This window comes from Panonychus citri, unplaced genomic scaffold (assembly GCF_014898815.1).
Source record: "Panonychus citri isolate SS breed McGregor unplaced genomic scaffold, ASM1489881v1 Contig00063, whole genome shotgun sequence".
Classification (NCBI taxonomy): Eukaryota; Metazoa; Arthropoda; class Arachnida; order Trombidiformes; family Tetranychidae; genus Panonychus; species Panonychus citri.
In genome coordinates this window covers 31,449-45,329 of record NW_026515468.1, presented here as the reverse complement: position 1 = coordinate 45,329, position 13,881 = coordinate 31,449, and the positions used below count along the sequence as shown (strand labels likewise).

Sequence of the window (13,881 nt, the reverse complement as noted above, 5' to 3'; positions counted from 1 at the left end):
TTAATCAATTAAACAGAGTAGTGCAGATGTAGAAAACAAATGTAGATTGTACTAATTAATGATCACAATTAAATCCAAAGTTTGTATCAATAAATTTGCGAGCTCCAATTCCATCTATCGGTTGTAATTAGAGTTAACTTTTACTTGTCAATCAAAATTTTAAATGATCAAATGCAAATGTACTTGCAACGTGTTTATCAGTTAATCATGTTATTTGACAATTAATCGAGTCACAATTACCAATTAAATATTATGACCAATACTCATGCCAACTTCTCATTTGTTTGTCCAGAATGAACTAGTTTCAAATTTTCTGTCAATAGAGATTAATGTAAATCTATTAGATTTCTGATGAAATTGATTCACTCATTGATTCTGACTAATTGAAATTGTATCGTTAAAAACCCCCTAATGGTGATGATTATTTGTGTTAAATTGAAGGCTAAACGGTAAAACAAACTCAATTTAAATCAATATTCCCATTACAACAATCTAATTGTAAGTATTAATACTATCAGACCTCATTTATGACCTTAGAAACACTTTCACAATCAGAACTGATTGATTAATCACTTTGATCATATCAACCTAAGAGAATCTAATCTTGAGACTCGAGTGGTATTAACTTTCATCCTTCTATGTCTTTTACTCTCTCATTTACTAATGAGCTTCATTAATTAAGCACCTCGACCAGACAAAGAAATCAGGATAGGCACGTGAGTGAAAAATGTTCGATTGAAAAATTGGTTCTCTCTTCCAAATCTTTGAGTATCAATTTTGATCACCTTCTCTGTCTCTCTCACTATTATTGCATTACCTTTTCAATTATCTTAGAATAGTTTTATTTTTCATATCCTGACGATATCAGTCCGCTTACCGATGGACCAAACCGATTGAACAATATGATAAACATGTGAGATGAAATCTTTGAGTCTAAGTTACTGTATCTTAATCAAAGAAGTTACAATCAATTGATTGTCACTTAAGCCAAAGTATTGGGTAAATAATGAATGTTGTTTATTTGTAATTCTCGCAATGAGCTTTAAAACCCGATTATTTATCAATAGAATTCATTTAAAACATATTAATACTTCATGTAATGGAAACTCAGTGCACTTCGAACTGTCCATTGACGAAAATTAATCATATCATTTTGATTATAAGTTTCAACTGTATGTTTTACAACGAACGATTTCTTCTTCGCCCAAAGCGGATAAAACAGTAACTGAAATTGTTTTAAGTTCGTCCAAAAACTTTTGCAAATTGGTACCAAGTTCACCCGCAGGCAATCGTATATCCACTCAGTTTCTCCTTGTCATCCATTAACACACAATAACCTTCTTCAATGCTAACTAGTTCGTACTCTTTGTCTGAAACTACAGCAATAGTAATCATTTCAGTTAGAGAGCAGAAATCATCATGATTATCGCCATTGAAAATATCCTCTCCTTTAATATGAATCTGAGAATTAAAAAAGAGTCAAAGTATTAATATGAATAATTGTGTTAATATTAATATTTTTACTGATTCGTAATAAAAGATATTTTTGATTAGGTGAAAAGAAGAAAAAATCGATTAATTTGACAACTGAATTAAATTTGAAAATTATTCTCACCTTTTCCTCTCCGTCTTCCCCAGTTTCGGTACTTATTTCCATGACTTTACATGGTCGACCATCAATAATCACAATATCGGACTGTTTAACAGCAGAACATCCAATCGGATATGTTAACTCACGAGTCGTAAATGAACTATCATCTTGTTCAAAATCCATTTCGTATAAAACAAAGCAGTTCAATCACTTATTCATAACAGAGTAGAATTGAAAACGAAAAAACTTTCAATTTATTGATACATTTGAAGAATGAGAGTAAAAGGGAGCAACAGAGGGAGAGAGAGAGGTAAATTTTTCCAGGTAAAAATAACGACACTTTCATCCTTTTCTTTTCCTGCCTTAATCAGATATCTCTTGTTCAATGTAAGTGATCAAATAATTAGATAAATTGTTTCCTGAAGATTAAAGAAGTGAATCAATTGCATCATAGTGAGATCATCAGAGCTTCTATTGAAAATATTAACAATAACTACAGTAGTGTTTCGAAGTCAAGAGTTAGAGAAAAAGGAAGCGGAAACAGAAGAATGAGAATAGGAAAATGAGATGAAACGAGAAACTTTTAATTAGATGGATTAACGTATGACAAAGAGAGAAAGAGAGAGAGAGAAAAGAAAACTCGTAATCTTTCAATTGACAACAAAATGACAATTATTACAATGATCTGATTTTATGAATGAATTTACTATTGACGCGAGAAAATTTTAATGATATAAGGTAATTACTTCGTGGTGATTGGTCACCTTGTTCATTAGCACATTCTTATGGCTACTATTCAATTATGGACAATGGTCAACAGTTTTGCAATTGTGTAATCGTGAATTTATCTTATTAATTATCGACTGAATTAATTTCCCAGCTAAAAGTTTGTTTTCATTTCGATCTTGACATTTGTAACTATTAGCATGTTCGATTAGTTTTCATTTACCATCATCCAACTAGAACTTTTCACAAATTCGAAACACTATATAGAAATTCTTTGGATAAGAAAATCTATCAATATATTAACTTGTAATTCATTAAAGCAATACGATTGATTCCGTTATTGTGCGTTCGAAGACTGAACTTTTATTTAATTTGAATACACTACTATGTACTTTGCGTCTTTTTCATCAGAACTCATTGATTCTGACTAATTGAAACTGTATCGTTAAAAACCCCCTAATGGTGATGATTATTTGTGTTAAATTGAAGGCTAAACGGTAAAACAAACTCAATTTAAATCAATATTCCCATTACAACAATCTAATTGTAAGTATTAATACTATCAGACCTCATTTATGACCTTAGAAACACTTTCACAATCAGAACTGATTGATTAAGCACTTTGATCATATCAACCTAAGAGAATCTAATCTTGAGACTCGAGTGGTATTAACTTTCATCCTTCTATGTCTTTTACTCTCTCATTTACTAATGAGCTTCATTAATTAAGCACCTCGGCCAGACAAAGAAATCAGGACAGGCACGTGAGTGAAAAATGTTCGATTGAAAATTGGTGTTCTTTTCAAAACTCAAATTCTTTTCCAAATCTTTGAGTATCAATTTTGATCACCTTCTCTGTCTCCTTCACTATTATTGCATTACCCTTTCAATTATTTCACATGTGAAAGAAAAGAAATAAAACAAATAGAACGTATCTTTTGATGTCAACAATAAAGTCGTTACTGTCACCATGCAGGTAATCACATTTCTACCAAATGGATGCGGAAACTTTCGGTAAATCATTATACTGATATTCGGGACTTTGACGATCTTATTAAGATTGAACTTCCATCATGTATGTTAACAGAGATACAATTTTTCATGATCGTGAAAAATGGTTTCGATTGAACAATATGATCAACACGTGAGATGAGATCTTTGGTTAAGTTACTGAATCTTAATCAAAGAAGCTATAACCAATTGATTGTCACCTAACCTGTCAAATAAGTCGAATCAATTGAAACCGAAAGTGAAAACAGTGAAGTGATTTGACCCAAAGTATTGGGTAAATAATGAATATTGTTTATTTGTAATTCTCGCAATGAGCTTTACAGCCCGATTATTTATTAATAGAATTCATTTTGAACATATTTCATGTAATGGAAACGCATTGCACTTCGAACTGTAGTTTGCCAATTTAAACGTTTGTATTTTTTTTTCTTTTGCCATTAACGACAATTAATCTGTAACAATCTTTCGACTAGGAGTACCGTCTACGGCATCTTGTGCACAACGAATGATTTCGTGTATGTTCAAAGCGGATAAAACAGTAACTGAAATATTCTCACCTTCTTCAAAAGACTTCCACAAATTGGTACCAAGTTCACCCTCAGGCAATCGTAAATCATCTCGAACTTCTCCCTTTTCACCCATAAGCGAACACCAACCATTATCTAGAATATCAATTACTGCGTAATTTTTTTCTGAAACTACAGCAATATTAATCATGCTATTGAGAGGGCAGAAAATATCATGATTATTGCCATTGAAAATATCCTGTCCTTTAATATGGAACTGAGAATTAAAAAAAGCGTCAAAATATAAATAATTGTGTCAATACTAATATTTGTTACTGATTTGTAATAAAAGATATTTTTGATTAGATGAAAAGAGAGGAAAAAAATCGATTAATTGAACAATTGAATTAAACTTAAAAAATTATTCTCACCTTTTCCTTTCCGTTTTTCACAGTTTCGGTACTTATTTCCATGACTTTACATGGTCGATCATTAATTACCGCAACATCGGACTGTTTAAGAGCAGAACATTGAATCGGATACATGTATTTTGACGAACTATCATCAGGGTTCTCTTGTTGATTATCCATTTCGTATAAAACAAAGCAATCAATCACTTATTCTTAACAGAGTAGAATTGAAAACGAAAAAACTTTCAATTTATTGATACATTTAAAGAATGAGAGTAAAAGGGAGCAACAGAGAGAGAGAGAGAGAGAGAGAGAGAGAGAGAGTAAATTTTTCCAGGTAAAAATAACGACACTTTCATCCTTTTCTTTTCCTGCCTTAATCAGATATCTCTTGTTCAATGTAAGTGATCAAATAATTAGATAAATTGTTTCCTGAAGGTTAAAGAAGTGAATCAATTGCATCATAGTGAGATCATCAGAGCTTCTATTGAAAATATTAACAATAACTACAGTAGTGTTTCGAAGTCAAGAGTTAGAGAAAAAGGAAGCGGAAACAGAAGAATGAGAATAGGAAAATGCGATGAAACGAGAAATTTTTAATTAGATAGATTAATCTATTTAAATGAAATGTATTTTATTATTGTTGAGATTATGTTCATATCGTTATGTGTATTGTCAATGAATTTGTTGTTTACTTTTCTGTTGATTTTGATTGATCGTCGTCCTTCAATTTATTAATAAGATACCAAGCAAATGATTTCATTGATTATTTAGATAAACAATTGATTAAAGTAAAGATAAGTAATTTATTTTTATCAGTTTAATCAAAGAAAATGTATAATGAGGAGATATTTTTTCTGTGTTTTGAGACTGTGAATGATTCAGCGTAAGAAATTGTCATGAAAAAAGTTTCTGCCATCAGGGTAAGAATAGATAGAACCAAGAATCTAAATCGAATCGAAACAATTTCGATATATTATTTCGAAAACATATTCAGGCCAATTGTATTCATAAGTTATGAGACATTGAATCGCACAACGACCGTTCCAAGCATCTAAAGTAGAGGTTGTCTTCGGGAAAACTATTCGATCATTTTTATAAAAAGTTCTAATTAACCGTCGATTATCTTGAAATCACTAATCGCTTCTTCACCAGCAGCGCTTATAACAGTGACAATGATTTTTTTAGATTTTTCGAACTCCGTTGCGATTTTGGTACCAAGTTCCCCTTCGGGTAATCGTAAATTGCTTTTCACACTTCTCATCTGACTTATCATCGAACACAAGTTATCCTCGATATCAAGCAGTTGATAATCGTTAAGTTTAACCATTGGAACTTCAATGTTATCAGAGGGTTGAAGGGAATCTTCATACTTTTTGTTCGTGAAAATATCCGTTCCGACAAGATGAACCTGAGAATAGGAAAAAGAAAAGTTAATGATCACAATAAACACGCATGATTAGAGTATCCCAGTTTGATTAATTCCTCGAGAAAAGAGTTTAAAATAGAAAACATTTCCTCACCTTTCCGTCAGTCTCGGATGCACTCACTTCCGAGAGTTTACATGGTCGTTTTTTAATCATAGCATAACCGTTGATCTGGAGAGTAGAACATTGAACCGGAAAAGTACTTGGAGCACGATGATCACCTTTCATTTGAGAAAAGCAAGTTAGAACGAAAAGAAGCGCTTGATTGATAACAAAAGATGAGAAATGACAGAGAAAATTAAAAAGTAGCTTCGAGCAAAGAAGACGCACAATCGAAAACAATATTCAATAAATGAGAAAATATTATAAGAACAAAATCGAAAAAGGTAGAGAGAGAAATGGAGAGCCCTCGCATCACTTTTGGGTAGAAAATCGTGTTTTCTTCATGGCAACAAAATAATCTCCTCGAATCAGAATTTTCGCCTCTCATATTTCCCCTTCCATTTCCTTCCAGCTCTTTCTCTCTCTCTCTCTCTCTCTCTCTCTCTCTCTCTCTCTCTCTCTATTCTGTCACATGTTATCACATGTAACTTTCGGTTATCATCTGACAAGCTATTCGAGTAGAGTCACGTTAGTGCCCATCGTCCAGTCTTTACATCATTTGCTTCAATAGAATATTTATTTAGTCTTTTCTTTCGTCAATTCAAGACAATCTTTATTTGCATTTTATTAATTCCATTAAAGTGATAATTAATCAATAATATTGAGTGAATATGAGCTTGATGGATTGTTAATTTGTCAAACCTAAACAATTGACTACGAATTTAGTATTTGCAAATATCGCAACAAACGAAATCGTTGTTAACTTAGTCTATTTATTTGATCTCTGTCCTTCAATTTATTATTAATAATAACAAACCAGTTAAATGATAAGATTAATTATTGAGATAAATTGTTGTTTAAAGATTAAGAGTGATTATGAGTTAATACATTGTATTTATCAATTGAATCATAGTGAGATCATCAAATGTAAGGAAATATTTTTTTGCATTTTGAGACTGCGGATGATTTAGCGTAAGAAATTATCATGAAAAAGGTTTCAGCCATCAGGGTGAGAACTGATAGAACTGAGAATCCAAGCCAAATCGAGACGATTTCAATGACTTCAAAAACATATTCAGGCCAATTGTATTCATAAGTAATGTGACATTGAACGTCGGTACATCGGTCAAGTATAAATGAAAGAGCGGATCGGTTTAATTGGGTTCCCAAGATTGTGGTTGTCGTATCATAGTTGACATATCGACAAGGGGTAAGCGGCATTGAACAGTCAGAGTAACCGATTGATTTTTTCGTTGAACCGTCAAGCTTGATAAATCGATAATTATCAAAACTTTTATCGAAAAGAGGTACAATTGTTTCCAATTCAAATGATCTATTCAGCAAGCTCATCGATTCCTTGAACTTACAATCATGAAGGGAATGTTGTGATCGATTTTGACAGGCCGGACCATCAGGTGGAGGATAAAAGTGTTTCGTGTGCTTACCAACACTAACCAGCATATGCTCTTGTCCATCAGTGATCGAAGTGATGTCGTTACGATGTGAAACATACAGACTGTCCATCGATCCAAGTTCCGTTAGTAATAACGAATAGGTCGATAAGTTATGAGAGATTTAAAGAATGATCGTCCATAGTGAGGAATTTGATTGCATGAGATTTAACAAATATCTCAAATCCATTGGTGTAATATGTGACTGGACATTCGTGAGAGATTTCACCAATACACAAATTAGGAGTTCGGATGAACATGGAATAAGATTTCACTACATCTCGAAGGCTATTCCGTATCTGTCCAATGGTCAAGTTGGTAATGAAATTGATGTAAGCAGGATTTAGAGGGTCATTCTGAGGAATGATAAACGGTAAATCTAAGCTTTGATTGTTGATGTAAACACTCATGTAAATATCAGGAAAATCATCTCGAATATCAGTGAAATTGACTCGACTGTTCATGTGGACCTTTTTCAAAAGGTATCGTTGGGTCAATTTGTATACATAAGGAATCCAGAAAAACGAACAACCTAAACAGAAGAAAATAGCGACTCTTTGTTTAATGTACATTTCTATGATGTATCGATTGTCCGAAAGTTTCGAATAACATTTAAGTTAAGAAGGTCAGCTAATCTGTCGTGATTAGAAACTCGAAGTAACGGTAAATTGAAGGGTAGCCTTTTGGCTCATCTGATTCAATTATTTTCTTATTTTCTTAATCACAATTAACTGAAACAATTTAATTATTTTCTTAATTAACTTTAATTAACTTTAGTTTAATCACAATTTAACGACAATTAGTTGATTATGGGTTGTGTTTAATCACAAGTTCAATGTGTTGACTTCAACCGTTTTTTGACTATTGTCATTTTCTAAGTAAATGGTTAACTAGACTATCGTCGCGACATAACCTTATGGGTTTACCATTTATGGAAGTTGTTTTTGTATAACTAAAGTTACCATTTTCCCAAGGGTTCAAAATGTGAGCTTATCACTAATGAGATAAGACTTGTGCCTTTGACTCAATTAATAATTTCCTTTTGTAAACTGAAGTTAAAAAGTAAGACAAAAATCTTCCTCTTTCTTTTTCTCTTCGAAAAACCAATTTTATCTTCTCTGTCTTTTTCATTATCTTCTCTTTCTTTTTGTCTTTAAAAATTCATGTTAATTGAATTAACGGCAGAGATAAAGTTTTACAATGAAAACGTTAAGATCACTCTAGTGAAATTAATAATTATAATTGTACTTTACTCTCTAAGTTTAATTAGATTCAATTTTCTTGATTTTGTTTTTATCAGTTTTAATTACAATTGTAATTTGATTATATCATTCAACTAAAGTTTCAGTTAACCAATTTCAATTTTCAATAAACTTAATTACATGCTTACTCACATTGTCAGAATCCTGAATTGAATCTTAATTATAATCTGTGTGTGGGACAGATTGGAATCTCTTGATTGTTGTGAACGTTACTTAAGTAAATTCATTTGGAATTTTCAATATTAATCATTAGATTAATCTTTAATCCTTTCGGATAATCAATAATCATTTCTTACTCTGTGATCTTTAGATCTAATTCAACACGAATTACCTTTGTTTCTCGTTCTTATTACTTAAGATTTCCATTTAATAAGTTTCCTTATTAAATTTTCCTCACACTTGGCGAGGTTACCAGGATTCTGTCTTTGTGTGTTTACAGTGAAAGTGTAAAAGTTTTTGATTAACATTTCTCTTCTTACCTAATGGTAATAACTCGTTCTGGTGCTGGAATTGAATTGACAATTTCTCGATCTTTAACTAATCATCATAGACGCTCTTCGTTGCCAATAATTCCAATTGAAACAACTTCATCTTTAGATCAAAGTGTTGAGAACTCAAGTTCACCTTTTCATCGACATTCATCATCCAATTTACCGTCAGTAAATCCTCGAGTTAATAACATGGCTACAATAACTGAATTGGACATTCAAGGTTATAAGGAATTACTCACTCATTTTGGATTGCGAACAATTCCAACAAACAGTTTCGTTAAAAAGCGATGTTATGAGGTAATTAGAACTAATTATCTGATACTTGGTGAGTCATTAACAAATGATTTAATTGATACACTTCCGGTCGATGAAGTAAAAGAAGTTATTGCTCCCGATTGGGTTATTATTTTTCGAAACTTAAACATTTTGGAAAGTGAAATACAAGCTGTAATTAATCGTAGGCGAGATGAGTCAGTAATCTGTAATGCTACTGAAGATGAATTGAAAAGTATTGGTTTACCTATCGGTACTATTCATAAAATTGCTCAAGCAATTGATCATGTTGGCGAACAATCAACTCTAGTTGATCAAGGTCCAACTCGACCCAATTCCCCAGTTCAACCTTCAAACGATGTTAATCAATTTAAAACATTAATTGATGCTGTCGCTTTAGCTATGACTAAAGACCCAAAAGTTACTGAATTTTCGAAAACGAAGATGAGAGAATGGATTAACAAGACTATCAATAAATTGAGTCTTGAAAAGACGATGAGACACGATTACGTTGTTTCAAGAAAGGTTTAGCACATGAACTTCTACATATCGCTAATCGAATTGATTCTGAAATTATCATGAATACATTACCGCTCTTCGTGAGAAACTTAATATTCCCGCTTTAAATGCAAATGATGCTTTTAAATTACGAAATCTTAAATACGATTTTTCCGTTCCACCTCAAGTTTTTATGAATATCGCAAGAGAAACAATGGAGAAAGTGAAAGGAAAATGAATAACAAAGCTTTTCTGTTCGATCTTTGAATCATCTTCCTGAAGAAGTTACTAAAGAGATTTATCGTAATGGACACAATGATGATGAGCAAAGATAATGAACACTTTGTTCCTTCATTTTCATGAACATGAGACAAAGAAGAAAAGAATCGCGAAGAAAAAGCTAGAGCTTTATCAACTTCCAACTCCACCCGAAAAGTTGGAAATGGTGGAAATAATGAACATGACCAGAAACCGAATCCACGTTATCGAACAAGTTACAAGGATTTGACTTGTCATATTTGTCAAGAGAAAGGTCATATTGCTCCTAATTGTCCACAACGTAAGAAAGGGATGGGAAGAAAAGAATCATCAACTTCCTCAGCTCCAGCCAAAGCTTCTGAGGCAAAGACAGTTAATACTGCTGTTCAACCTATTGGTGATCCTCAAATCTCTGCCCCTGAGGGAATAAGTATTCCAACTTCCTTTAGTTACGTTATAAGACAAGATGTTAATGCACCGATTCTTACTAATAAAGGCGATCCTTTACTTGAGTATATGTCTCTTTGTACCCTTAATATTGAATCTCCACTTCGTCGACCGATTAATACTTATAGAGTTCTAGTTGATACTGGAGCTACTGCTTCTGTGCTTGATCATAATCTTGCACGAAAATTTGGAGTCAATATTGTTCCACAATCAACTCCGATTTACGGAATTTCAGGAACAACTCAATCTCTTGGATTTGCTTATGCAGCAGTTAAACATCCAGGAATCGAAGGATTTCGAGTAATTAAAATTACTATTGTTGATGAATTTCAACCAATTTTCCTTTTGGGAAATACTTTCATTCATTTGTTTTATATGAAAATTGATTCAAATGGATATGAACATTACGTTTACGCTCATGAAACACCTCATGGTGATTGTTTCGATGCTAATTTTCGCTTTCGCTTTTGTACAATTGAAGAGACGAATTCAATTTTACATCCCTCTCTTCGTATACCATTGGATCTAGATAAAGATTCTCATTCAGAACGACCATGTAAAATTCTTAAGGAACACGAAAATTCATTTCTTATGAAAATTGGTGGATTACAGTTAAAATCTTATCAACCAGTTCTAACAATTTCGGAAAACAATTTAACTTTTCAAGAGAAAGTTTTGTTGCAAATTAATAGTGATTTATCCAAAGATAAAAAGAAAGATTTGGTTAATCTGTTCACTAAATATGAACATGTTTTTAGTAAAGGAAAACGTGATCTTGGATTTGTACCTAATGATGTTTGTCCAGTAAAAATCGATATTGGTGATAATGTGATACCTTATCAAAAACCTTATCCAGCTAATAAAGAACGAAGATTGGCTTTTAAGCAAGTGATGGATGAACTTTTATCTGCTGATATAATTGAGCCTTCAGAAGCTGATGGAGGTTCACCCGCTCTTTTGGTTCCGAGACCTAACGGTACTCCGCGATTGGTAATTGACTTTCGTCAAGTTAATCGAATCACTAGATTTGCAGCCCAACCAATGCCTCGAATCGATGATATTATGGAAGCAGTTCGTGGTACCAAATACTTCAATATGTTTGATTTGGCTCAAGGTTACCATCAAATTGAATTGCCCAAAGGTGAAAGAGAAAAAACTGTTTTCGTTACACCTGATGCTAAATATCAATATAAACGACTTCCAATGGGCTTAGCTGGTGCTCCATTCATATTTCAAAATATGATCAACAAAGTTTTGGATGGTTTACAATTAAAGAATTGTATTGGTTATTTTGACGATGTTCCGGTACTTGGACAAACTTGGGAAGAATTACTCAAGCAAACCGAAATTGTTCTTGAGAGATTTTCTAAATACAACCTAAAGGTAAAGTTAGAAAAATGCAAATTTGGTTACACTGAAATCCCGTTACTTGGTCATTTGGTCAATGGCGAAGGGATTAGACCTGATCCAAAGAAGGTCGAAGCTCTTAAACGATTGCCTTATCCTAAAACGACGAAACAACTACAATCCATACTTGGATGTTACAATTATTTTTCTCGATACATTAAAAATTATTCGACTCTCGCTGCTCCATTATATCGAATAATATCTAAACAGAGAAAGTTTCAATTACTTCCTGAAGATAAAAAGGCTTTAGACACCTTGAAAAATTCATTGATTACAACAACAATGTTGGTACATTTCGATCCCGAGATGAGAAGGAAGATTTCTGTTGACGCATCAAATTTCGCTGTTGGTGGAATTCTGTTACAGGAAGATCGAAATTCACCTGATTACTCTAAAGAGACTCCGATTGAGAACGTTAAAGATTGGCTTCCGATTTCGTTCTTCAGCCAAAAATTACAAAAACATCAAATTAATTATTCAGTCTCTGAAAAAGAGTTATATGCTGTTCTTGTTGGTGTTGAAAAATATAAACATTACCTGGAAGGTGAAGAGTTTATAGTTGAAACTGATCATCATGCGCTTTGTACGATAACAAAAGTAAATTTTAAAAACGCACGATTACAACGCTGGTCTATTATGTTATCACAATATAAGTTCAAAGTGATATACAAAAAAGGCTCATTACATGCTCCCGATTGTCTCTCTAGAGTGCAAACAGAATGGGAACATAGAAAGATAATTGACCCTGAAGAAGAATATCTTGAAAAAGTTTATTCAATAACAAATTTGTTGAATGTCGATAGAGAAATTTACGATTTTGGTCTGAACGTGGTAAATTTTGCTTTGGAAAATCCATCTTTGGATATTGGATCTCCACCGATTCTACTTTTTACTGTTGAAACTGATACTTTACGTGAAAAGATTTTGAATTTTCAAAGCAAAGATATTGATTGTCAAACAATTATCGATCAGCTTAAGAATGGTAATCAATCGATTATGAAGAAATACATTTTAAAAAATCACTTGCTTCATCGAAAATCTATTGATGATGATGCTCCAACAAAAGTAATAATCAATCATGAGATACTTAAGCAACTTTTTGAATTCTATCATTCGTCGCAAACTGGTGGACATTTCGGCCCCGAGAAAACTTTTCTTGCAATATCTATACGATATTATATGAAAAATTTGTTTCATGCGATAGTTCAACTTTGTAATAATTGTGAAACTTGTTCGGTTTCAAAACCAACATCAATTATTTATGTTGAACCAAGTTCCAAACCTATTCCTGAGAATAACTTTGAGCGATTGGAATTAGATGCACAAGGACCAATTACTATTGGAAACACTAAACGAATAATCTTAGTATTGGTAGATACATTATCTAGATTTGTTTATGCTAAATCTTATCGAGATCAAACCGCTACAACTGTTATCAAGTTTCTTGATCAATTCTTCAACTTATTTGGTCAACCGAAAGTCATTCAAACTGATCGTGGTACAAATTTCCTATCGGAAAAGTGTCATCAATATTTAATGAATTTAAATATCAAACATGAAATTTCTACTCCATATCATCCGCAGTCACAAGGAATTGTTGAACGAGCTAATCGAACGATAGCTGAACGGTTAAGAACATTAGTTACTGAACATGGAACTAATAATTTCGATAAAAGTTTGGAACGTTCGCTTTATGCTATCAATACATCTGTACATAAAATTACGAGATTTTCTCCTTACTTTCTTGTCTTTGGACAACAACCAAGAGATTCACTTGATAATCACTTGGAATTGGATAGAAAATCAATTTTATCTCAAGCTAAAGCTAAGAAAATCGCATACGCTCGATTGAAAGCTCAACAAAATTATCAGATTGACAGAATAAGAAGATTACATCAACGACCTCCTTATCGAATTGGTGAGTTCATTTGGTTAAAAAATGAATCAAAATCGAAAGACATTTCAAAGAAACTTCTACCACGTTACCATGGACCGTATATGATTTATGGTATGAAAAAAGG

At 32.5% G+C, this 13,881-nt stretch overlaps 3 protein-coding genes across 3 annotated transcripts; all 3 read right to left on the bottom strand.

Moving 5' to 3' along the window:
- Nucleotides 1-993: 993 nt before the first annotated feature.
- LOC128386077 (eukaryotic translation initiation factor 5A-2-like) lies at nt 994-2,180 on the bottom strand. The gene is made up of 2 exons (XM_053345040.1): nt 1,616-2,180; nt 994-1,461 (listed from the first exon to the last, which is right to left on the bottom strand). Exons 1-2 carry the CDS (start codon nt 1,772-1,774, stop codon nt 1,276-1,278), a joined length of 345 nt encoding a protein of 114 aa, XP_053201015.1. The 5' UTR covers nt 1,775-2,180; the 3' UTR covers nt 994-1,275.
- A 1,423-nt stretch (nt 2,181-3,603) lies between these two features.
- On the bottom strand, nt 3,604-4,487 carry LOC128386075 (eukaryotic translation initiation factor 5A-2-like). The gene is made up of 2 exons (XM_053345038.1): nt 4,266-4,487; nt 3,604-4,111 (listed from the first exon to the last, which is right to left on the bottom strand). The coding sequence occupies exons 1-2, from the start codon at nt 4,422-4,424 to the stop codon at nt 3,776-3,778; spliced, it is 495 nt and encodes a 164-aa protein (XP_053201013.1). The 5' UTR covers nt 4,425-4,487; the 3' UTR covers nt 3,604-3,775.
- Nucleotides 4,488-5,030: 543 nt separating this feature from the next.
- Nucleotides 5,031-6,108, bottom strand: LOC128386019 (uncharacterized). The gene is made up of 2 exons (XM_053344971.1): nt 5,768-6,108; nt 5,031-5,655 (listed from the first exon to the last, which is right to left on the bottom strand). The coding sequence occupies exons 1-2, from the start codon at nt 5,897-5,899 to the stop codon at nt 5,356-5,358; spliced, it is 432 nt and encodes a 143-aa protein (XP_053200946.1). The 5' UTR covers nt 5,900-6,108; the 3' UTR covers nt 5,031-5,355.
- Between the last annotated feature and the right edge of the window lie 7,773 nt (nt 6,109-13,881).